The sequence below is a fragment of the Portunus trituberculatus genome, chromosome 21 (assembly GCF_017591435.1).
Source record: "Portunus trituberculatus isolate SZX2019 chromosome 21, ASM1759143v1, whole genome shotgun sequence".
In the NCBI taxonomy this organism is placed as follows: domain Eukaryota; kingdom Metazoa; phylum Arthropoda; class Malacostraca; order Decapoda; family Portunidae; genus Portunus; species Portunus trituberculatus.
Genome location: NC_059275.1, coordinates 303,555 through 329,598, shown reverse-complemented (window position 1 = coordinate 329,598; position 26,044 = coordinate 303,555). Strand labels below are relative to the sequence as shown.

Here is a 26,044-nt window from a genome sequence, read left to right as displayed (position 1 = left end):
CACACACACACACACACACAAAAAACACAAAGAGTAAAGGAAAACACAAGATTCAGAGGAAACGATGAGCGGCAAGATTAGACCTAGTTTTACAAGGGATATACCAATTAACGATGATATAAGATACAAGTGCCCATTGGGAAAGAGTGACCATGTAATATTAGAGATGGATATAGAAGAAGGAAAGGAAGATAGAGATGAATCATACAAAGGAGACTGATTAAATTACAGAAAGGCTGATGTTGAGAATCTCAAGAACTATTTTAAAAACGTAAACTGGGAGGAGATGGAAAACTCATTAACGGTTCAAGAGAAATATAACTTATTTTTGGAAATATACAAAACTGGGGTCAGGAATATGTTGAAATATAGACCTAAAGAAGAAGGAAAGAAAGATTGGTTTAATGCAAGATGTGCTAGGGCAAAGGAGAAACGAGATGGAGCATGGAAAAGGTGAAGAAACAGAAATCCAGAAAATAAGGAAAACTTCAAAACAACAAAAAATGAATATGCTAAGGTGAGAAAGGAAGAAGAAAGGAACTATGAAAAGGACATTGTCGAAAAATGTAAGGAACAACCAAAATTGTTCTACAGATTCATAAATGGAAAAATAAGACAAAAAGAAACAATAGAAAGGTTAAAAGGAGAAAACGGAATGGTAGAAGACCCAAAAAGTATGGCAGAACTGTTAAATAGTAAATTTCAGGAGGTCTTTACTAAGGAATCCAAATTTGAAAGACCACAGGGTAATAGAGAGACTGTCTATATGAAAGAGATTAAAGTAACCAAGCTTGAAATAAAAAAGTTGATGACGGAATTGGATGAGGAAAAGGCAATGGGACCAGATGAAGTCTCAGGCAGAATACTGAAAGAATGTAGGGAAGAACTAGCAAGTCCAATATACAACATCATAAAATGCTCAATAGAAAATGGAACAGTGCCAGTGGAGTGGAAAAGAGCTGAGGTGGTTCCCATATATAAGAGCAGAAGGAAGGAAGAACCTTTAAATTACAGACTGGTATCACTAACTAGTGTAATATGCAAGATGTGTGAAAAAGTAATAAAGAAGCAATGGATTGAGTTTCTTGAAGACAACAAAATATTATCAAATAGCCAATTTGGTTTTAGAAAAGGTTGGTCATGTGTGACAAATTTATTGAGTTTCTACTCTAGAATAGTTGATAGAGTACAAGAGAGAGAGGGATGGGTTGACTGTATTTATTTAGATCTAAAAAAGGCTTTTGATAAAGTGCCACATGAAAGATTACTATGGAAGTTAGAGGAGAAGGGTGGCTTAAAAGGAAGCACATTGAGATGGATGAAGAATTACTTAAGGGGGAGAGAAATAAGGACGATAGTTAAAGATATGAAGTCCAAGTGGAGAACAGTAGACAGCGGAGTGCCACAGGGGTCAGTATTGGCACCAATACTTTTTCTCGTATATATAAATGACATGCCAGAGGGAGTGAACAGCTACATAAATCTGTTTGCGGATGATGCGAAACTGTGCAGAGTCATTGTGAAATACTACAGGAGGACTTAAACAAGATCTGGAAATGGAGCAAAAAATGGGAGATGGAATTCAATGTGGACAAAAGCCATGTCATGGAAATGGGAAAAAGTGAAAGACGACCAGTGGGAATCTATAAGATGGGAGATGGAGTAGAACTAGAAAAAGTAAAAAAGGAAAAGGACTTGGGAGTGACAATGGAAGAAAATAATCAACCGGTAAGCCATATTGATAGAATTTTCAGAGAGACGTATAATTTGCTAAGAAATATTGGAGTAGCATTTCACTATATGGACAAGAAATGATGAAGAAATTGATAAGTACTAAAATAAGACCTAGATTGGAATATGCAGGAGTTGTGTGGACTCATAAAAAGAAACACATAAGAAAATAGAGAGACTACAAAAATGGCTACAAGAATGGTTCCAGAATTTAAAGGGATGGCATATGAGGAGAGACTAAAGGCAATGGATCTACCAACCTTGGAGCAGAGAAGAGAGAGGGATCTGATACAAGTTTATAAATTGATTAACGGAATGGATGAAGTGGATAATGAGAAACTGATCCTGAGAGAAGAATATGACTTTAGAAGCACAAGATCGCATAGTAAGAAACTAAGGAAGGACGATGTCTGAGAGATGTTAAAAATTTAGTTTCCATAAAGATGTGTTGAGACTTGGAACAGTTTGAGTGAGGAAGTGGTGTCAGCAAAGAGTGTACATAGTTTTAAAGAAAAATTGGATAAGTGTAGATATGGAGACGGGACCACACGAGCATAAAGCCCAGGCCCTGTAAAACTCCAACTAGGTAAATACACACACACACACACACACACATCGTCGATGGCGGATGTGGTCGCTGAGCTCCAGAGCAATCATCTCTAATTCTACAGGTACCATTGCCTAAGAGTAACCAAGGTGGGAAAGGAGCTGGTAATGTTTGTCCCGTCTCCATATAGTCATGTAAACTGTTGATTAGCAAAATAATGTCCAGGGAAGGTAAATATAAACTATAGCCTGCATTTGAGCCATCAGCTGGTTTGTTTACATCTGCGCAACATGGCGGCCGTGAACTCGAAAGATGAATCAGACTTCACAGGATTTCAAGGAATAATGGAGAAGAGCGCTTATGTGAAGAAAATTCTGGAGTTGGAAGGTAAAATTGAAAAACTGTTTGAAAAGTATGGGGGCCTGGAAACGAGTTATGACAATGTAATGAAGGAGTGTGCCGATATGAAGAAGGAAAATGAAGCACTGAAAGAGGAAGTTAAGCTAATTAAAGTGAATTGCGAAAAATGTGGAGAATCTATAGGAAAAGTGATGGAGAAGCAGGCTGAATGGAAAAAAAGTCAGGAAGTGGAAAGAAAGGAGGTAAATTACAAAGTTGCAAGTCTGGAAAAGGAAATCAAAGAGTCTGGGAGAAAACTTTGGGCCTTGCTGAAATTATAGATCAACAGATCATAGAAGAGAAGATTGCTGAGAAAGTGGTGAAGGTTATTAAATCAAATGAGACATTGGTGAGGAAACTGTAGACAAAAAGAGATGTGTGGTGATATTTGGTGTGGAGGAGGATAAGACACCGAGTAAAATGGAGAGAGAGAAAAACATAAAAAAGGTGATAAATAATATCATTAATGTGGTGCAGGAGGAGGGAAAAGACCTAGTACAAGAAATAGAGGACTTCCATAGAATTGGAAAGTTCACAAGAGAAGGTATGAGGCCAATAAGAATCAAACTTAAGTCACAAAAGGATGTAGATGAATTGGTGGAGAAGTCATGGAGGCTAGCCCAGCAGGAAACAACAAGGAAGATTTGGTTGAGAAGAGATCTCGGTGAAAAGGAAGAGAAATGTTAAATGAGTTGAGAAAGGAGGCTTTGAAAAAAAATGAAGAGAGGACAGAAGAGGAGAAGAAAGAGTTTTCTGGAGAATCTTGGATATGAGACTGAGGAAGTGGTTCATAACCCAGAAAAGTACAGCAAGAAAGGACTAAAGAAACTTACGTATGAGCGGAATGTAATGTATTCCAACATAAATGGAGTGATATCGGGATTTTAGAACTCAACGATTACTTGAGGACAAGAACCCAGATATTGTGGGTCTTACTGAAACAAAACTGAGAGAGGAGAAGACCTGATGATGGTTGGAGAAGGAAATATAATGTTTGGAAAAGAAATAGAGTAGGTAAGATGGGAGGAGGAGTGATGTTGCTGGTTAAAAAGATATAAAGGTGGATCAAGTGAAAGAAGGTATGGGAAAGGCAGAAGTGCTAAAGATCAGAGCAGAAACTAATGAAGGAAAAAGAGGCACTACATAGTGGTGTACGTACCACCTAAGACAAATGCATGGTCAGTACAGGAATATGAAGAAATGATAAGTGATACAGGAACATGTCTGGAAGAAATGTTGGGTGGCTGTGAACGAACTATAATGATGGGAGATTTTAATTGTAAAGAGGTGTGTTGGGAGGACTGGTCAATGGAAGGATCAGAGACAACATGGGAAATACACTATTGACACTGGCAATGGAAAATGTGTTAACTCAGTGGGTCAAAGAAGATACTAGGTTTGGAGGAGAGGGAGCATCGTCAAGACTGGACTTGGTCTTTAGTACAGAGCCAATGGTCATTGAGGAGATGAGGGTGGAGTGCCCTTTAGCAAAGAGTGATCATGCAGTTTTGGAGTTCAAGGTGATAGATGAAGAGAAATCTAGAAGAAATGAAGAATATAAAGTGGGAAGATGGAATTATGCCAAGACAGATTTTGGAAACCTAAAGAAATTCTTTCAAGAGACAAATTGGATGAAATTCAAGAGTGCTAAGGAGCAAATGAAAAGTGGAAGGAATTTATAAAAATATACAAAGAAGGTGAGAAAAATTTGTACCAATAAGACAACATAGAGAAGTTGGAAAGCAGGACTGGTTTAACGATAGATGTGAAAAGGCTAGAACAAGAAAAGAGGATGCATGGAAGAGGTGGAGAAGGAAAAGACGGATTAAGCAGTGGGAAAGTTACAAAAGAGCAAGAAATGAATATGTGTTGATTAGAAGAGAAGAAAGAAAGAAACAAGAAAAGGATATAATTGATAAATGTAAAGACCAACCAAGGCTTTTTACAGACATGTGAACAACAACATCAAAAATAGAGAAAGTATTGAAAGTTTAGAAGTAAATGGAGTATGCAGTGAAGATCCCAGGAAATGGCAGAGGCTATGAATGGATGCTTTCGGAAGGTATTCACAAAGGAGACTGCTTTTGACAAACCACTGGTAATGGAACAGAAAGGGATTATGAAGGAGTTTCAAGTAACTGTGGAGGAGATCAAGAATATGATGGGGAGTTTAGAAATGAGAAAAGCTGTGGGACCTGATGGGGTATCAGGATGGATTTTAAGAGAATGCAGGAGCAACTGGCAGAAAAAGTTTGTGAAGTAATTGATGCCTCATTAAGGGAAGGTGTAGTGCCCCAAGACTGGAAAAGAGCTAACATTGTCCCAATCTATAAATCAGGTAACAAGAGAGACCCATTGAACTATAGACCAGTGTCACTTACAAGTGTGGTAGCTAAGATGTGTGAGAGGGTGGTGAAGAATAGATGGACAGACTTCTTGGAGAAAAATGACATACTTTGTGAGTGTCAATTTGGTTTTAGAAAAGGGCGTTCATGCACGACAAACCTGATATGTTACTATTCGAGGGTGATAGATGTAATACAGGAAAGAGATGGTTGGGCTGATGGAATATATCTGGATTTAAAAAAGGCCTTTGATAAGGTACCACACCGGAGACTGATCTGGAAACTTGAAATGGTAGGAGGAGTGCATGGCAGTTTACTAAAATGGATGGAAGACTTTTGGTAGGAAGAGAAATGAGAACAATAATTAAGGACAGACCATCAGAATGGGGCTTGGTGGAGAGTGGAGTTCCACAGGGATCAGTGTTGGCACCAGTAATGTTTCGGTCTACATAAATGACATGGTGGATGGGGTGTCCAGTTATGTGAGCCTATTTGCAGACGATGCAAAATTGTTAAGAAAAGTGAGATGTGACAAAGATTGCGAACTACTCCAGGAAGACTTGGACAGAATATGGAAATGGAGCTGTACATGGCAAATGGAGTTCAACACGACAAAATGCAAGAAAATAGAGTTTGGCAAGAGTGAAAGAAGAATCAGGAGTATGTACAAGATAGGAAATGAAGACATAAAACCAGTCATGAAGAAAAAGACCTTGGGGTGACAATTACCAATGACCTATCGCCAGAGAGACATATAAACAAAATAATTGGAGAAGTATTGAACTTATTGAGGAACATAAGAGTGGCGTTCGTATATTTAGATGAAGAAATGATGAAGAAAATAATTACTGCAATGATAAGACCGAGGCTTGAATATGCAACAATACAGTGGGCTCGAACTTAAAGAAACACATAAGGAAACTAGAGAAAGTACAGAGGGCTGCAACAAAATGGTGCCTGACTTAAGAGATTTGACTTATGAAGACAGACTGAAAAGAATGCAACTTCCGACCCTGGAAAACAGAAGAGAAAGGGAGACCTGATAGCAATATACAGAGTGATGATTGGCATGGAAAAATGGATAGGGAAGATCTGTGTATGTGGAATGAAAGAATGTCGAGAGGGCATGGGAAAAACTAAAATGGCCACTTATAGGAGAGATGTGAAAAAATATAGCTTCCCTCATAGAAGGGTGGAAGCATGGAATAGTTTAGACGTGGAAGTGGTCAACGCAAGGAATATTCATGATTTAAAAAAAAAGCTGGACATTAATAGATATGGAGACGGGACAACACGAGCATAGCTCTTTTCCCGTATGTTACAATTAGGTAAATACAATTAGGTAAATACACACACACACACACACTAACATAGATGGGTTGTTATCAAGCATATTGGAAGCTCGGGATTATTTGAAAGAGAAAAAGTTGGATGTAATGTGCATTGTTGAAAGAAAACTGAAAAAAGAGATCCATGTCAACTTTAAAGAGGAGGGATATAATACCTGGAGGAGGGACATGAAGGATAAAGGGGGAGGAGGAGTGCCAATAATGGTTTCTGATAATATATGTGCGGAGGATGTACAATATGGTGAGGACAAAGTGGAAATAATGGGTGTAACAATCAAAACAGAAGATTTGAAGAAAAGAAAAATTACACTTACATATGTTCCACCAAAATCAAATACATGGGGAACAGAAGAACATAAAGATATGCAAAGAGAGGTTATAAAGTGCCTTGATAACATGATAAGAAGAGATACAAGAATACTTTTACGTGGAGACTTTAACTGTAAAAAAATAAACTGGAGAGAGATGGAAGTAATGGATAATGCTGGGCAGTGGAGTGAGAAAGTGTTAAGTTGACTATGGTTAATGCAATGGACCAGTGGGTGGAGGAGTCAACAAGGTACATGGGGGAAGAACCATCGTTGCTTGACCTAGTTTTCACAAAGGAACCAGAGCCCCCTCCAATCATACAATACCTAATGTCATGTGACATTAGAGATGCAAATTCAGGAGGAAGATGAGATAAGTTACAGAGAGGACTATAAAGAAGAGAGATTGAATTATGCAAGAGCAGATTCTGAAAAATTGAGGATTTATTTTGCTGATATTGAGTGGAGTAATGTTATGTACAGAAAGACTGTACAAGGGAAATATGATATATTCTTACAGAAATATAATGAAGGAGTAAAAAAGTTTGTTCCTGCTTATAGAGTTCAGAAAAAAATACATGCTTGGTACAATGCTATAAGCAGGGAAATGACTATAACAGACGGCAGTACAAAGATACTAGAAATGAATATATTAGAGTAAGGAGAGAAGAAGAAAGAAATTTTACGAAAGATGTAGTGGATAAAAGCAAAGATGAACCCAAACTTTTCTACAAGTTTATAAATGGCAAAACAAAGAATAAGGAAACAATTGAAAAAATAATTAAAGAAGGGAAGACATTCCAAACAGAGAAGGAAATATGTGAAATAATGAATGAGAGCTTCAAAACAGTATTCACTGCAAAAGATGGTTTCACAGAACTTAATAGGAAATTGGATTGCCAAGGATTACAGGAGATCACAGTGCACAAAGAGGATATTGGAAGATTATTGGATAAGTTGGAAGTCAGATAAGCAATGGGGCCAGATGATGTATCAGGATGGGTGTTAAAAGAAAGTAAAGAGCAACTACTGGATCCAATTTGGGAAATAATTACAAGTTAAATAAATGAAGGGAAAGTGCCACTAGAATGGAAGAGAGCCAATGTAATACTGGTATTCAAAGGAGAAAAGGCAACTGAACCACTAAACTACAGACCAGTGTCACTTACAAGTGTCTTGGGGAAGTTATGTGAAATGATTATCAAAGAAAAATGGGTTAAATTTCTAGAAGAGTAGCAAGTCATATCGAACAGACAATTTGGGTTCAGGACAGGGTGGTCATATGTATCAAACTTATTAAGCTTCTACTTGAGAGTTATTGCAGGATTTGAAAACAGAGATGGATGAGTAGACATAGTATACCTGGATATTAAAATGGCTTTTGATAAAGTCCCGCACAGAAGACTTCTTTGGAAACTAGAGAACATAGGAGGACTGCGAGGAACATTGCTCGGATGGACAAGAGATTAATTGAAGGATAGGGAAATGGGAACTGTAATCAGAGATACATACTCATCTTGGAGTAAAGTAACTAGCAGAGTGCTACAAGGGTCAGTGTTAGCATCTATTATGTTTCAGGTTTATGTAAACAACATTCACATTGGGATAAACAGTTATACAAATTTATTCACTGATGATGCAAAGCTGCTAAGAGTTATCAAAACCAGAGAGGACTGTCTGCTGTTGCAGGAAGATTTAAACAAGATCAATGAGTGGAGTAGGAAGTGGAAATTGGAGTTTAATGCCAGGAAATGTCACATAATGGAACTAGGAAAGAGTAAGAGAAGACTGGTATGGAACTATTTGATGGGAGAGGAGCAAATAATGAAGACTAAAGAGGAAAAAGATCTTGGAATGATCATACAAGAAAATCTGAGCCCTGATAAACACATAAGCAAGATATTTGGACTATCATGTTATAAAATGTTGACTAATATATGAGTGGCATTTCATTAGTTACATGGATAAAGATATGATGAAAAAAAATCATTACAAACATGATATGCTCAAGGTTGGAATATGCAGCAGTGGTATGGTCTCTGAGGTCTAAAAAGGATATAAGAAAATTGGAAAGGATACATAGGATTGCTACAAGGATGGTGCCAGAATTAAAGGACCTCACATATGAAGAATGACTGAAGGAAATGGGACTGCCAACCTTACAAGATAGAAGAGAATGTGGGGGGACCTAATAACAATGTATAAGATAATAAATAATATTGAAAAGATAGACAAAGAAGACCTGGTGCTGTTGACAGAAGAAGATGGAAGGACAAGAGGACATGAATAGAAGATCAGGATGAGGCAATGTGTAAAGGATATTGGAAAATACAGTTTTCCACACAGAACGGCAGAAAAATGGAATGCATTGGATAATGAAGTTGTTACAGCACATAGTGTGCATGACTTTAAAGAAAAATCAGATAAATGGAGATACAGAGACAGGACACTATGAGTCCCGCTCGAACCCTGTACAATACAACTAGGTAAATACACACACAGCCACTTCTTTACCTCTGTAATAATAGGCAGTCATTATGGTAACTTATTATTTACTGCTGTTTTAATTATCTATTTGTGATTTTCATTTTGATGTGGCACATTTTTTCTAGGCTGCCTCCCTTTAGAAATTTTTAGCTTGTGGTCTATAAATTGATACTCATTATGATTTATTATTTGCTTGTCTTGTTTATTTGTCTTTTTATTATGTGTGGTACATTTTATATGAGCTGCCTGCTTTTAGAGGATCATAGCTTGTATACAGATTGATAGTCATTATTAATATTAATCATTTTCTTACTTTTTACTTTCCCATCATTCATCACACTAGAGTGGGTAAGTCAGGTGGTGACAGGCATTTACCAGTAAACCCAGGGTTAGATCAGTTACAGGAGTGTGTGGTTGGCAGTCTAGACACTGGCATAGGTAGCAATATGATATAGTCTTCCCTATGTACAACAGCAGTCATTGGATTGTTCAGCCATGCCATCCTACCATAAAGAGACTACAATCACTCTCTCCCTTGGTTTGCTCTCCCCTGTATCCTAAAAAAAGGTAAAATTTAACTGGGCCCTAAGGGCCTAAGAGAAAAAAATAGAAGGCAACACAAACCTACAGGCACAGCAGTTCCTTGTGAATGTAGTAGTAGGAAGGTCATAAGATTGAACTGAGTTGTGTGCCTTGTGCAGGTTTTGTAGAATGCAATGATACGTGAGCATACTCATTCAGAAGAGGCACCAAATTCCTATGTAAATGTAGTTTAAAAGATTCATTTATCTCAAGAGTAAACATATCATTAGGAAGGGCTTTATAAGAAGTAGTAGTCATTCACACAAATACACCCACCCCTGTCAACCACACACTGACCACTAAGGACACTTGCATCAAGACCCAGGCTTAGATGGGTCCCAGCATCTCATATGAAGATTACTCATACCTTTTGTGCAGGGTAAGTGTAAAAACAAATTAACATATCAGCAGAATGGTGTCTGTCACTGGTTACTTATGCTTTTCTCATGATAATGGCAATGATTTTGCAGGATGAAACAGTGACAAGTGTTTAGAATGGTGCAGATCTCTAGTAAGCTGTCTCAGACTGCCAAGGGTGATGGGGAGGCAGCGGCAGCAGCAGCAACCCTCCTTGCGAGTAAAGGAGCCACTTACCAGGAGAAGAAAAAGGTAAAACATACTTATGTAATATTGTAATGTAATAATGATCACAGTGGCTGGTTTCTTATTCAGGCAGTGTGTTTGTTTGTCTTTTTATATTTATATTTTTTCGTTGTTGGAATGCATGACAGGCTTGTTTTTAGCCTTTTAATATGTCACATGCACCATATACTTATTTTATTCCACAGAGACACCTGCAGTGTGTGGTGACTGGCCTAATGATACTCTTTGGACTCTGGCTGACAACTACCATCATCATCATTCTCATTATTGCTCCATATTGTCGGGAAAGAAACTTGTTGGGGCGACACTCCCTTCCACCTCCAAGCCTCAACCAGAATGTGCCCACCTACTCAGAGACAGATACCCACAGACTCCATGCATACAGGGACTGGGTGAAGAACATGGGCAAGAAGGAGATAGAATGTGGCATTGACTGCCTTTTCTACTCACTTGATGCCCCAGTTGAGAAGCAGACCCAGGCACCAGTGAAGCCCTCCTTCACCTCTACCAAGCTGCCTTCAGGTCAGTGTGAGGATGTGCCACTCAGCGAGCGCTTTGACTGCCTGCCCAGTGCATTGCCAAACCAGGAGGATTGTGTGGCAAGAGGCTGTTGCTGGAAGGAGGTATTGGAAGTATGTATATATTAATTTTATTTACATACTAATTGTAGTTCCCATAACTCTTTTTGTCTTATTTAGTTATGAATTGATATAATTTTCTTTTTTTATTCCTCCTATATTTAATATATTTTTCATACAAGAGAGATTGAAGGCTTACACATATGTACATGTGTCTTTTTCATGCACAGTCATCAGGTGGTTTTCCATCCAGCCTTTCCTGTATGGAAAGAGCTCAGAGCTTATAGCATCCAATCTTTGAGACCAATTACATGTGCCATGCAGCGGGACAACAAGGTTACAATTCCTTGACTTACATCCTCTTTCTACCTGTTGCTGGTGAACAGGGGCTGCACATAAGAGGTTCACCAATCTGCCCGGATCTCAAACTTAGGGCTTCTCAATTGTGAGCCAAGTTTGCTGACCACTGTGTTACTATACTATGTGGTATGTGTGTGAAAATTAAGGTTTAAAACCCCAACACATCACATCAGATGATGCATTGGCAGCTTTTGCAACAGCACTCCTTCACATTTCTAAGACTGCTTTGTTGTATGTGTGTGTTTTTTACAGATTTCCTCCTTTCCCAGCCTTTGTTTTTTCAGTTTCTTTAATGTTTTGAAAATTGAACAGTAATCTTCCCACAGTTTAACTCATTATCATCAGTGTTTCTGTCTTCATAGGTACCAAAGCGTGAGAAACCTTTCCCAGCACCAAGAATCCACCAGCCTACTCATGGCTTCTCCCAAGATGTGCCCTTGAATATTCCTTTCTGTTACTATCCCAAGGATTACCATGGCTACCACTTCACCAACCTCACGCCATCAGATATGGGCTACCAAGGGTATATGTCCAGAAATTCCCCAAGTGGATATTCTGGTGATGTGGGTACATTGTATTTTGAAGTGAGGATGGAGACTGATTCCCGGATTAGGATTAAGGTTAGTTATGAGTGTTGATGGCAAGTGGAGTGTTACATGGTGAGTAGTTGTGTGTTGATGGACAGGTGGAGTGTTACATGGTGAGTAGTTGTGAGTATTGCTGGGCAGGTGGAGTGTTTCATGGTGAATAGTTGTGAGTTGAAGGCAGGTGGTGTGTTACATAGAGGTGGTAGTAGTTAGAATCTTTAGGATAAGAATTAAAAACTCAGTAGATAACAAAGTTAAAGCATGGCATGGTAAGTGCTAAGAATGATAAAGGATACAATCCTTTCTCTCTAAAGAACTAAAACATCCATCTTCTACAAGGAGTGGTTGTATTAGTAGCACATACTTGAGAGCCCAGCCACATCCCACCTGTCTTTGATAACTCATTTATAGATCTAGAAATGCATACTTTGTATATTGCTCACACATAAAAAACAAAGCTATATACTGAATACCTGAAGACTAATAGTGTATAAAGTGTAGTGTATGGGCCAGCAAGACCATGATTCTTCAACAGCAGAGAAGGTGCAGTGACTATGCAATATTCATTCTGCTTTTAAGCAAGAATGTACAAATGTGGTACAATAAAACAATACATTTTGGTCTATGTAGCACTTAAAGTATAAGATCAAAGAATCAAAATGCCTTCTACCTTGTCTCTCCTTTCTGCAGATCACCGACTCATCTCAGGCTCGCTGGGAAACGCCTCTGCCTATAGTCCCAGTTGTAAACAAGAGTTCTGCTACCCAGACCTTGTATAAATTTAAAGCCCGGCTGAATGATGGGACCTTTACTGTGTCAAGGGATTCCACTGATCAACCACTGTGAGTATTCAATCAATAGGAACACAGCTCACATGCTTACTTTTACCTCAATAATATCTTTACCTGACATCCTCACCTATTGCTCTCTCTGGGTTCTCAAAGGTTCAGCACAGAGGCAGCAGCACCCCTCACATACTCAGATCAGTTCCTCCAGTTGTCCACCATCCTTCCCTCACACTTCATCTATGGTCTTGGAGAGCACCTGGATGGCTTGCTCCTTGACACATTTTGGACTCGCCGTGTGCTCTGGAATCTCGACCAGATACCAGAGCCTGGGGTATGTTTATATTGTGTTGTATTGTATGATATTCTTACCTACCACTTGCTCTAGGGAAATGGCTAAAGGGAAAGAATTACATTGTACTGTAGCTTGATTAGGAAAAACTTTCTTCAAAAAACTTTCTTTAAAATGGACTATAGGTAGTGAAATGCTGAGCAAACTTCTGTGAGTCCTTTTAGTACATGTTAAAAATATTGAAATAGATTCAGAACACCCATGAGTCTAAATTTATAATGAAAAGTATACAAGAAAAGAAAAAAACACAAGCATGATTCATATTTAGTACATTGACACATTAATAAGTGTCCTCTGTTACTGCAGAAAAATTTGTATGGTAGCCACCCATTCTATCTCGCCATGGAGCCGTCAGGGGAAGCTCACGGTGTCTTCCTTCTCAACTCCAATGCTATGGGTGAGTAAAGGAGAGAAAACAGGAGAGAAGAGAAGATGAGATAAGAATACAGTCCTTTGGGAAGGAAGAAGAACTATATGCTAAGAAAGAGAGAGAGAGAGAGAGAGAGAGAGAGAGAGAGAGAGAGAGAGAGATACCAGCTCCTACACTTTTGAAATAGTTGTGAGAAACCATCATCAGATTACATTTAGAAAGACTAGAGCAGACAGACTTAATGGTGTTACTTCTTTCAGATATTGTCATACCATCCATCCATTTTAATTAATCCTTCATCTGCTAACAAAAAAAAAAAACATACACGAGTTGCTGCCACATTTTTACAATTTTACATACTGAATGAAAATAAAAAGTATAAAAGTATGTTAGAATGATGCTTTGAGTTACACCATACCATTTTATTGTGCCTAGAGACAAACAACCCTTAGTCATCACCACATTATATAAAAAATTGTGGTCTTTAGCAATTCCTCAAAAAGTAGAGATTGCAATTACATAAGAACATAAGAAAAGAGGAACCTGCAAGAGGCTGTTAGGCCTACATGGGGCAGCCCTTGTATAAGCAAAGCTGTCATATTGTGTCTAACATCCCCATCCATAAATTTATTTAATCTTCTTTTAAAGCTCCCTATTGACTCAACACTAACAACATGACCACTGAGTTCATTCCACTCAACCAGTCTGTTTGAAAACCATTTTCTTCCCATTTTTCTCCTAAGCCAGAATTTCTCAAGCTTAAACCTATTATTTTTGGTTCTTTCCCTGCTACTGATCTTAAGAACTTCGCTCATGTCCCTTTTCTTATAACCCTTATACCACTTGATACATTTGAAATTGTAAGAATATAAGAAAGTAAGGGAAGCTGCAAGAAGCTGTCAGGTCTTTAGATGACTGCCCCTGCATGAAAGTTAATCTACTTATTTCCATCTGTCGTCCTCTTCCATGAATTATCTAATCTTCTCAAGCTCCCTGATGACTCATCACTGTCTGATTTGCTAAACTAAGTGAGTACTGATTACTGAATTAACAAGTTGATTACTGAGTGATGTGCATCCCTTTACAGACATAGTGCTGCAGCCTCTTCCAGCTCTTACATACAGGGTGATAGGTGGTGTACTGGACTTGTATGTGTTCCTGGGACCAACACCTAGTGATGTGGTGAGGCAGTACACTGAGGTGGTGGGCAGGCCATTTCTACCACCCTACTGGTCCCTGGGATATCATCAGTGCAGGTAACATATTGAGTTTTGCTTCCACATGGTTTTACACCACACTCCTCCCTTTTTATTATAACACACCTAATAATTGAGTGCATTAATTTGAGGAATCTTTATTTTTAAAAGCTAGTGCAAAAAAAACAAAAAAAGAATCCTGTGATATGTTGTTTTAACTTTCATTTCTTGTTTAATTCAACCTTTTCAAGACTTGATTTGTGGGATCTGCTTGCAGGTTTGGCTATGGCTCCACCAACAGAACTAGGGAGGTCTGGCAGCGGACACGTGATGCTGGGATACCCTTTGTAAGTGAGAGAGAAAAGCCATACTCAATCATACTTTGCGTGACTTTTTGTATTGCAGTTAATATCATAGAAAGGTGAGATTATAAGTTGATGGTGTGTTATTTAGATAAGAGCAGGGTTTGAATATATAGCAGCAGGGACTACAATATGTTCTGAAAGTGTGATTTAACTTGTGATTTTTGTATAACTTCAGGATACACAGTGGAATGACATTGACTACATGAAGGACCACAATGACTTTACTATCAGTTCAGACACATACAAGAACCTGCCACAACTAGTGCAAGATATACATAAGGTGAGAGAGAGAGAGAGAGAGAGAGAGAGAGAGAGAGAGAGAGAGAGAATATGCTTAAGCTTCAGGTCTGATTTCTTTTCAAGATCTCTCAAACTTGTAAAGGTTACAATATTATTGTGATCCTTTTAGTTGACCTGAATTCTCTTTATATTTGTCCTTGGTGGTATATCATATTCTGAAATGATATATTGTGAGATATACTACAAAAAAGATTGGTCATTCTCCTTCCACAGGCTGGCATGCACTACGTTCCAATATTTGACCCTGGTGTGAGTGCCTCTGAGACTCCAGGCACTTACCCTCCTTGGGACGAAGGCTTGCACTTAGGAGTGTTTGTTCGCAACCACACCAACCAGCCCTTCATTGGCAAGGTGAGAGCATGTGTGATATCTTTCCTTTAATATTCAATCAAGATTACATTATCCTCATCCTTTGTATTTGTGTCTTATATAAGACAGAGACTGGCCTTGGGCAACACAAAAAAAAAAAAATGCTGTGAAAAAGGCCCATTGAAGATGCCTATCCCCATGGAATATTCAAAAGACTATAAAAAATCAAGAAAAGTTTCTTGAAACTTCCCCTACAAAAGAATTTGTGATAGATAGGAAAAATGCAGAAGCAGGCATGGAGTTCCAGAGCTTACTAGTAAAATAGATGAAAGATTGAGAAAAATGTTAGGGAAGTGGAGAGACAAGTGCTGAGAGGAAGTAGAAAGCCTTGTGTTTATCTGTCAGAACATTAGTAGCAACACAGGTTTCCATATGACATTGATTCTGTTATGATATGACTTCCTTGTCTTTTTCCTAAAGTTGTGGAATTTGAAATGATTCTGTTGTAATATTCAATAAAGATTGTACCATTCTCATGTTTTGCATTTGTGTCATGTCTATCAAAACATGAGTACCTGAGAACTTCCACTTGGCACTGGTTCTATTGTAAGAGTGTGTAGCCTTCCTGTCTTTCTTCCCAAAGGTGTGGAATCCTGTCTCCACTGCCTGGCCGGACTTCACCCATCCACTGGGCACTTATTACTGGAGCAGGCAGATGGAGCGCTTCCACAACACTCTACCCTATGATGGAGCATGGATTGTGATTATTGATATAGTTTTTTTAGTAGTGGTGGTGGTGGTGGTAGTAGTAACCTTGTTGTTGTTGAGTGATACTTGTAATTACTTAGATTACATATTTTGCTCCTTTTAAGAGGGGACTTTAATATTGTAGTTATTGATAGTGTCAGTAGTAGTAGTAGTAGTAGTAGTAGTAGTAGTAGTAGTAGTAGTAGTAGTAGTATAGTCTTCCATCTATGAAGTCCATTCATGGTGGGGCAGGTCATGTCGTTCACCTCTAGCCATACTGCCAAATCAATCTTCATATATATGTCTCTCTCTCTCTTATTTCCTATGTATGTGCTATTTAACAGGTATATTTTATGTATACTGTATATAGTAAAGGAAGCCACATAGTACAATGAGTGTTGATGTTTAGGATTGTAACAACAATTTATAGAAATTCTGACATGTGGCAGAGGTTTTTTTTTCAATGTTGCTACAATGTGGTGGTAGTGGTTAGTGTGCCCCCTTGGTTCCCTCACCTGGTTTGAGTCAGGTCAAGTGTCACGGCTCTCACCTCACTTTCTCTGGCTACCAAACAAGATGGAAACTACAACCCCAATTTTTACCTCATGTAGGTGGTGTGGGCAAAAAGTAAAAATTGAATAGTAAATAAATACTAAATAAATAGAATATAAATTATATATAGTATATTATGAGAGAGAGAGAGAGAGAGAGAGAGAGAGAGAGAGAGAGAGAGAGAGGAGACTTGCAGATAGGCAGGTAAAGAGACAATTTTTATCTGATAATTGGTGGTCGAAATTGCAACGCCACACTCATGGAAATTCTGGAATCTGTCACACCTAGAACAGATTATAGTAGCTTATGTTTTGCTGAGGGAATGTTGTGATTGCAGTACATTTTTCTCTAGTCTTTTTTCCTTCTTATTTATTATTTTTCAATTGTGATTCCAAAATATTCTCACTATGCCCTAAAATTAGCCCCACTGTGATAATATTCTTATCAGTTTTATTTCTTTTCCTTTTATATATTTTGTCTGTTTTATTTTTCTTTCGTTTTCTATTATTGTTTTCCCTCTTCCTTCCTCTGCATAATCTTTTTTCTTATTATTGTTTTCCCATTCCCTTCACTCCTTGTATCTCATACCCAGGACATGAATGAACCTTCAAACTTCTGGTCTGGTAGTTCCAAAGGCTGCCTCCACAACAACTTAGAACACCCTCCTTTCCTGCCAGCTGTTGAGGGAGGATCTCTGTACTACCACACATTGTGCATGTCTGCACAACATCATGTGGGTAACCACTACAATGTCCATAACCTCTTTGGTCTCACTGAGGCAATTTCCACCAACATGTGAGTTCATTATGTCCATCCTTGTGTTATTGTTTATCTATCTGGTTGTCTGTTACCTATGTAACATTTTTTAGTTTTTTTAATATTTAAGTAAGAAACTACTCTACTCAAGGGCAACAAAAGATTAAAAAACAAGGGACACTGAAGGTGATATTCCCAAAGTCCAGTCAAAAGGATCATCCAGAATTTGAGAATTGTCTTGAAACAGTTGTTGATTAAATTGTATCAAGTATCATTAATTATACATTAAAACCTACCAATGTAGTTGTCATCTATTTAGTATTCATTGTCCATCCATGTATCCAAATCTCCATCAATCCACAGAGCTCTTCAACTTGTGAGGGCCAAGCGGCCATTTGTCATCTCCCGCTCCACTTTCCCTGGGCAAGGAGTGTATGGGGGCCACTGGACAGGCGACGTGTGGTCTGACTGGTTCAACATGTGGCAGTCCATTGCAGGTCAGCTGGGAAAGGGATGAAGCAATGTAAAGATGGGAAAACAATGGAGAAGGATAAAGGAATTAGTATCTGTCTGTGTTGGCATCACTCACAGATATGGACCTGTGGGCTGTGGCAAGATGTCTATGTTGATACATTCATGTGCATCCTTCATTAAGTGTACTTGTAGTAGTTACTGAAAATTAATGTGAATGATTTTAACTTATTTGTTATTTCTACAGTTATTATTGTAACTTTCCTTAATTTTTATATGAAATTATCAATAGCTATGCTCTACAGCTCTTAATATGCAATCTTTTTCAGGAATTATGAAATTATTTTTTCAATATCCATTGCTGTTGTTCCAATAACTTTGTTTCAAAATTTTTATTTTTGTTATTACACTTACTACTACCCATAATTATTGCTTAAACCCCCATTCCCACAGCAAACTTACATCATGTCTGACAGCTCAAGGAAAGAAACAAAAAAAAAAAAAAATACTCAAGGTGCCCTTTCTCATTTTCTTTGAGAAGACACCCTGCTCATTTTCTAATCCCAGGTATCAGCCATCAGTCCGATTCCCTCATTCACCTCTTTGCTGTCACAGGGCTTACATGTAGTCTTCAGTTCATCTCTTTCACTGGCTCTTTTTTTTTTTTTTTTTTTTTTTTTTTCTCCAACAGCAGTTGGGTTTACCTTTCATCGCTCCTTGGTTTGTCTATCATCTAGAGGGAGATTGGAAGTGTGTTATTATGCCATGTAAGTGTGTGAAGTGTTCTCGTTCCCTCCCATCACTTACGGTGGACCCTCATGGGGAGTGTCTCATGTAGGGAGGTGTTTTGTATCCTTGCTTCCTGTTGTGATTGCTGCAAGATCATACTGAGATCATACTGAGAGGAGGAAGCCTTCTTATTCTGGTAAGCATAAGTCTTCCTCTTTTTTTTTTTTTTTTTTTTTTTTTTTTTTTTTACCATATGGGCTTTTCACGGGAATTTCTGGGCTAAAGGGGATACTTTTTTGGGGTACCTCCTATCTCAAAGCCCACCCGCTAGGAAACCGTTGCCCCGAGTGAGGAAGCCCAACCTTCACTCAGACCTTGGACAGGATTCGAACCCGTGCACTTGGAGACCCCAAAGCACACTCGATTCCACTGTACCACTGTGGCCTCTTTGTCACAGCAGCTGCATAAACGCATGTGTAAGATGGAGGAGACATTGGGCCGGCTTTTCCTCTTTCTCTCCTCTTCCCAGGGTTCCCCTTTCTCTGGTTTTCAGTCTCTGGCTTCACAGGTAGACAATTCCCAGCTGGGTACGAATGGGGCTATGCAGAGGCCAGGGCAAGTGGAACCAGCTGGTGCTGTCGGTTGCGAGGTTGAGATGGTACCAGTATCCACTGCAGAGCCAATAACAGGTGGCTGCCATGCCGCTGTTCCTGGCACTGGTAAGGCAGTGCACGGTGCCCTTGGTACTTTTCGCACTGTTTACGGGGGTGGGGCTGGCGACAGCCATCAGTCCACCATGCCCAGCGGCTGCCCCACTAACCGGGATATGGAGGTCAGTATTTGCCATACAGCTCCCATGCCTGGCAGCCAGACTCCTATCCAGGATATTGATGGTGGCATCTGCCATATGGCTCCCATGCCTGGCAGCCAGCCTCATATCCCCTCCCGTGGTTTTATCTGCAGTTCAGGTTGAGGAAATGCCCGGTGCTCCTGGTACCTTTGGCAGTGTTTACAGGGGTGGGGTTGGCGACAGCCATCGGTCTACCATATCTGGTGGCTGCCCCACTACCCAAGAAATGGAGGTCAGCATCTGCCATATAGCTCCCATGCCTGGCAGCCAGACTCCTTTCCAGGATGTTGAGGCTGGTGTCTGCCATATGGCTCCCATGCCTGGCGGCTAGCTCATCATGGCCTCACGTGGATTAGGCATAATTGAGACCATTCCACGTACTTTGGGGGTGGAGCTTGGTGCTATTATGTCTGATGGACTTCTTCCTTCCCAGGATGTGAGTGTTGGTGTCAGCCACAAGGCTCCCATGCTGGGCAACCAGACTCATATGCCTTGTGTAGGGATTGGTGTGTGCCCCTCGGCTCCCATGCCTGGCAGCCATCCCCTTCCTCGCAGTGGTGTGAACCATATGAACCCTGATAAGTCGGTGCCAGACAGTTTTCCACATTTTTAGGAGGATTCTGTTGAGGCTGGCCGACCATCTGCTATGCCTGGTGGCAGTGGGGTGGGCCAAAGTCTTTCGGCTTCCATGCCAGTTGGCCATCCTCTTTCCACAGTCGAGTCTTATGAGGATGATGAGGAGGACGTGCCTCCCAATCAAGAAGGTGTTTCCCCTTTTTTGCACCTCATAGGCCAGGTGAGAGCCTATCTTCATCTGCCTGCTCCTGAGGGTCCTTTCTTGTCCCACCTTACGGGGATAGAAAGGGCGCAGGGCTCAGTTTTGCCCCTCTTTTTCTCTCCCAAGGTCGCTTATGGCTCAAGCTGTCCGTGAGGAAACCCAATGCAGGTCCTTGAAGGAGCTTAAACCTTGCTCTGCAAATTTTCAGTTGTCTAGGGACTGGTATGGCCAGGCCAGGTCTTTTTATCTACCTGAGGGGGCCTCTCTGGCTCCTCCTCTGGTTAATAAGGAGTTGGGGGGTCTACGGCCGGTAGGCAACCCAGCGGAGAAAGTGTGTGGTTCCATGGCTGACATTGCCTCTTGGACAGATCAGGTATTGGCTGCATGGGCTGGTGCTTCTAGCACAGAACAGGATGTTCTGGAATTTTTGTTGGCACTGGCCAAGGCAAATAAGGACATTCTTCGTCCTGCTGAGGAGCTACATTGTAGACACCTTATGTTACGGAGGCAGGCAGTAGTGGATTCATTGCCTCGTACCTTTTCTGACAGGAAGAAGCACCAGCTCCTTTCTTCTCCCTTTTCTGATGTGCTATTTGACTCAGTGGTGGTGGCCAGGGTACAGGAAGCTGCTCAGCAACGTGCACTCTCTTCCATGGTGTGAGGGTTAGCCTCTTCTTTTCGGGGGTCAGCCTTTGGACCCCGGGGAAGCAGATAAAAGTACAGACGAGGAGGGGTGCGTTTCGTAGTTCCTCTTCGTCGGCTCCGGTCCCCAAGCCCTCCGCTACAGAGGAATCCTTTCAGGCCAGGGGGTTCTCGCTGTGGCGGACCCCATGGTCGGGGTAGATCTCGCTAGGGAAGTAGTTTGCTCTCCTGTACCTGTGGGCGCTTGCCTGCAGCGGCACTGGAGAGAATGGATGGAGGTTGGGGCAGAAGAGTGGGTAGTGAAGACTCTGCATTATGGGTATGTCCTCCCCTATCTGCGTCCTCCTCCTTTGTCAGCCGGACCAATAGAGTTTATGAGTTATGCAGAGGGGTTGGATCATCATGTGGCCTTGGACTTAGTGGTACAAGACATGTTGGCCAAAGGGGCTATAGAGTTTGTGGTGGACAAGATAGAAGGCTTTTATGCCCATCTGTTCCTTGTTCCCAAGGTAACAGGCAGTTGGAGACCTGTGTTTGATCTCTCAACTCTAAACAAGGTTTTAGTGGTCAGCCCCTTCTGGATGGAGATGGTGGCATCAGTTTTGGAGTCTATGAATGTGGGGGATTGGATGGTGTCTCTGAATCTGAGGGATGCATATTTCCAAGTTCCAATCCACCTGCGTTCCCGCAAGTATCTGTGGTTTATTTGGTGAGGCAAAATTTTTCAGTTCAAAGTTTTTTGTTTTGGCTTCGCCACTGCACTGCAGGTCTTCACCAAGGTGATGGCTCCAGTGTCTTCATGGGCTTATCGACACGATATCTTCCTGCGTCATTACCTGGACGATTGGTTGGTCACAGGGATGACCCTCCAGGGATACATAGGCGCTGTTTTATGGCTGTGCACTCACGTGGGTATTCAGATCAATGTGCCCAAATCAGACCTGGTACTCAGCCAAAGGAAGCAGTACCTAGGCATGGTGCTGGATTCAGTTAGGGCTCTGGTTTTTCCATCGCCAGAAAGGGTCAGCCAGTTTCTCTTGGTGGCACAAAGTTTTCTAGAGGACAGAGCCCCTACGGTGTCTCTATGGAGGTCACTCCTGGGTCATCTGGCTTTGCGTGAGAGGCTGGTCCCTAGTGGTCGGGTACACTCAGTCCCTTCAATGGTCCCTAAAAAAAAACTGGAAGGCAACATCGGACCCTCCTTAGTGGCGGGTTCCTCCTTCACAGCGGTGTCTGGCAGACCTCTCCTGGTGGATGGATCTGGGTCATCTACTCAAGGGAGTTCCCTTTGTGATGGCACCTCCGGAACAGTCTCTGTTTGGGTGCTTGTCTGGGGGACTCTCTTGCCTCAGGAGTGTAGTCTCCACAGGAGTGGAGGTTTCGCATTAATCACCTGGAGATGATGGCTGTTTTCCAGGCTCTACAGTCCTTTCAGCAGGAAGTCTCAGTGTTACGTTCACCAGTTAAATGGGTAAGATTGGCATCGGGGAGCTGGTGAACAATAACAATAAAAAAAAAACACTGCAGGTTCAGCTGGTGAGGATATGCAAAGGGGGCACTTAAAAAGCTATTTAATAACCCAATAATGAAACTGACATACACATACATATAACATGAAACACATGAAACTGACATATATATATATATATATATATATATATATATATATATATATATATATATATATATATATATATATATATATATATATATATATATATATATATATATATATATATATATATATATATATATATATATATATATATATATATATATATAACACAGAAATAAATACAACAATAAAGAACCCAACTTAATACCTAACAATAATACTAATCCTATATGGAGGCAATGTGGAAAAAACGGACGAGGGGAAGTGATACTTATGAGGTGTCGCAGTGGTGAAGTGCTGGGTGAGGTAGATCCCACGGTAGTCCAAGAGGCGTTGTGTTCACTGGTTGAGGCCTTGACCTCGACTGACTTCCAGAAAGTCAGGAGCTTGCTTAACACTTCCGCTTGAGTCGAATGGGGCCGCGTGAATCCAACTTCGGGACAGTAGCGGGCTTCATGAGACGGTGACGTGGAGGGTTCATGAGACGGTGGCGTGGAAGGTTCATGAGACGGTGACGTGGAAGGGGAGGTGGAGAGGTGGCGAACGAGGTAGCAAGCGGAGGAGGTGATGGTAGTGGAGTATGTTACGGGCGGGCCGTAACATTTCCTCCCCCCTAAGACCTCCGTAATGGGCTCATGAAGGAGGTGAGACAGGAGATCTTGATAAGGCGTCGGCGATGATGTTGTCCACCCCCTTGATATGGTGGACTTCCAAGTTGAAGGGTTGAGTTAACAAGGCCCACCTAAGAATGCGTTGGTTTCGGTTCTTCATGGCGTGAAGGAAGGCCAGAGGGTTGTGATCGGTGAAGACCTTCGTAGTTTGAGGGCCAGGATGAAGGTAGCACTCAAAACGTTGGAGCGCCAGGACGAGTGCCAGAGCCTCCTTCTCAATGGTGGAGTAGTTCAGTTGGTGTTTCTTCAGCTTGGCGGAGTGATAGGCGATGGGATGGAGGATGCCGCTTGTGGGGTCTGCTTGTAGGAGGACAGCAACCACTCCAACTCCACTCACGTCCACTTGTAGATGGAAGGGGCCAGTGATCTGGCGTCCAGATCACTGGCTCCGAGAAGAGGAATGCCTTGAGATGTTGGAAGGCTTGGTCACAGGTCGGGGTCCAGTGGAAGGGGATGGAAGTGCTGATAAGGTCCGTCAGGGGGGCGGCCAGGGTGGAGAAGTTCCTACAGAATCGTCTGTAGAAACCAGCCATCCCCAAGAACCTCATGAGAGCTTTCCTGGTGGTAGGGACAGGAAGCCAAGGATGGCCTCCACGTTGGCTCTCTTGGGGCAAACCTTGCCGTTCCCCACCACATGTCCCAGGTAGACCACCGTAGACTTCCCGAAGGTGGACTTGGCCAGGTTGATTGTAAGACCGGCTTCCTGCAACCGACCCATCAGCCTCCGGAGACGGGTCAGATGTGTCACCCAGTCGTCCGAAGTCACCACCAGGTCGTCCAGATAGGCAGATGTTCCCTCCAAGTCCTGGGTGATGTAATTTATAGCCCTCTGGAAGGTGGCGGGAGCATTAGACAAGCCGAAGGGCATCACTGTGTATTGGTATAGTCCGAAGGGGTGATGAAGGCGGATATTATTCGGGCCTCGTCCGAGAGGGAATCTGGTAGTAACCTTTAAGTAAATCTATAGTGGTTACAAATTTGGCTACTCCTATACTATCTATAAGGTCCTCTATCAAGGGCAATGGGTAGGAGTCTGGCACCGTCACTTTATTTAATTTCCTGTAGTCGGTGCAAAATCGACTACTACCATCTGGCTTAGATGTTAACAGGCAGGAGAAGCCCAGGGGATATACTAGGTTCTGCAAGGTGATGACAGAGCAGATAGTCTACCTCTTTTTCATCAAGTCTCTTTTAATGGGTGAAATGCGATAGGCTGGTTGTCTTATAGGCTTGATGTCATTAGATATTAATGTTATATCATGTTGGATAGTAGTACAAAGTCCTGGAAGGTCACCTGTGATTTCTGAAAAGTCTAGCAATAACTTTTTAAGATCAGACTGTTGTGAAGGTGTTAAGGAAAAAAAACCTCATCAAGGTTGGACATGATTTGGCTGTTTGAGGGGCGTCCTTTAGGTGACGAGAAGAGGAATTCGATGTCGGACTCTTCCTCGGGGGGCACAGGACCAGACTCCTTCCCTACCAGACATACAGGTACAGTGCGAGACAAGTCGTCCTCTGGTTCTCTGGAGTGGTAAGGTTTCATTAGATTAATATGAACTAGTTGGGAATCCTTACGACGGTCAGGAGTGTGGACCACATAGTTTAATGGACTTAGTTTTTGAGCCACAACATAAGGTCCCATGAACTTACTGTGAAGAGCATTGCCTGGAGTGGGGAGAAAAGTAAAACCTTGTCTCCTGGTTTGAAACTTCTCATGACAGATTTGGGAAGAGAATTTTGTTGCATTTTAGTTTGAGATTTGAGGAAGTTTGATTTAGCAAAAGATCTGACTTCACTGATTTTATTCTTAAGGTTACTGATGTAGTCAGACACACTGGGGCTTGAAGGAGTATTTTGAGTAAACCATTGATCCTTTAATATTTTGAGAGGCCCCCTGATCTGTCTACCATAGAGTAATTCAAAAGGGAGTAACCTAAAGAATCTTGAGGAGATTCTCTTAAAGCGAAGAGAAGGAAAGAGATACTTTCATCCCAGTCTCCTTGATGCTCCAAGCAATACTTCTTCATCATGGATTTTAATGTTTGGTGAAACCGCTCCAGACAGCCTTGGGATTGGGGTGGTAAGCCGAGGAGGTTACATGGTCGATGTTTAGCTCATTCACTATCTGTTGGAAAAAATTGCTAGTGAAATTGCTACCCTTGTCAGACTGAATTTGTTTTGGAATTCCTACCGAGGTGAAAAAATGTATTAGATGTTTTACAATGGTCTTTGATGTGATGTTCTTAAGAGGGAATGCTTCAGGGTACCTGGTAGTGGGATCCATGAGGGTTAACAAATACTGATTCCCTCGTTTGGTTTTGGGTAAGGGCCCTACGCAGTCTAGAACGATCTTTTCGAAGGGCTCCGTCTGAACTGGAATAGGCGTCAGAGGAGCTGGCACAAGGCGTTCGTTAGGCTTACCCACAATTTGACATATGTGACATGTTTTTACATAGTGTGACACATCCTTTTTCATTCCTGGCCAAAAAAATGTTGAAGAGCCTTCTTGTAGGTTTTTTGGATGCCTAGATGACCTGACAATCCATCATGAGCTAGTTCTATAATGGCTGGTCTTACAGACAAGGGATGACAACTTGATGTGTTTCTGACCAGGTGTCTAGTTGTTTCAGTTCAGGAGGTCTGTAGGCACGCATCAGGACTCCTTCCTGATAATAAAAAC

The 26,044-nt window shown here is 41.1% G+C and overlaps 1 protein-coding gene across 3 annotated transcripts in view; it reads left to right on the top strand.

Annotated features, from left to right (window-relative positions):
- Nucleotides 1–26,044, top strand: part of LOC123506837 (lysosomal alpha-glucosidase-like) — a 48,295-nt gene that overhangs the window by 7,763 nt on the left and 14,488 nt on the right. For all 3 annotated transcript variants that reach the window (XM_045259180.1, XM_045259183.1, XM_045259182.1), the window contains exons 2-14: nt 10,219–10,357; nt 10,537–10,983; nt 11,652–11,909; nt 12,567–12,718; nt 12,821–12,995; nt 13,320–13,410; nt 14,471–14,639; nt 14,857–14,926; nt 15,120–15,224; nt 15,458–15,595; nt 16,197–16,313; nt 17,445–17,647; nt 17,972–18,105. In XM_045259180.1, the coding sequence (XP_045115115.1) occupies nt 10,244–10,357; nt 10,537–10,983; nt 11,652–11,909; nt 12,567–12,718; nt 12,821–12,995; nt 13,320–13,410; nt 14,471–14,639; nt 14,857–14,926; nt 15,120–15,224; nt 15,458–15,595; nt 16,197–16,313; nt 17,445–17,647; nt 17,972–18,105 (2,173 nt within the window). In that variant the 5' untranslated portion in view covers nt 10,219–10,243. The remainder of the gene's footprint in view (nt 1–10,218; nt 10,358–10,536; nt 10,984–11,651; nt 11,910–12,566; nt 12,719–12,820; nt 12,996–13,319; nt 13,411–14,470; nt 14,640–14,856; nt 14,927–15,119; nt 15,225–15,457; nt 15,596–16,196; nt 16,314–17,444; nt 17,648–17,971; nt 18,106–26,044) is intronic.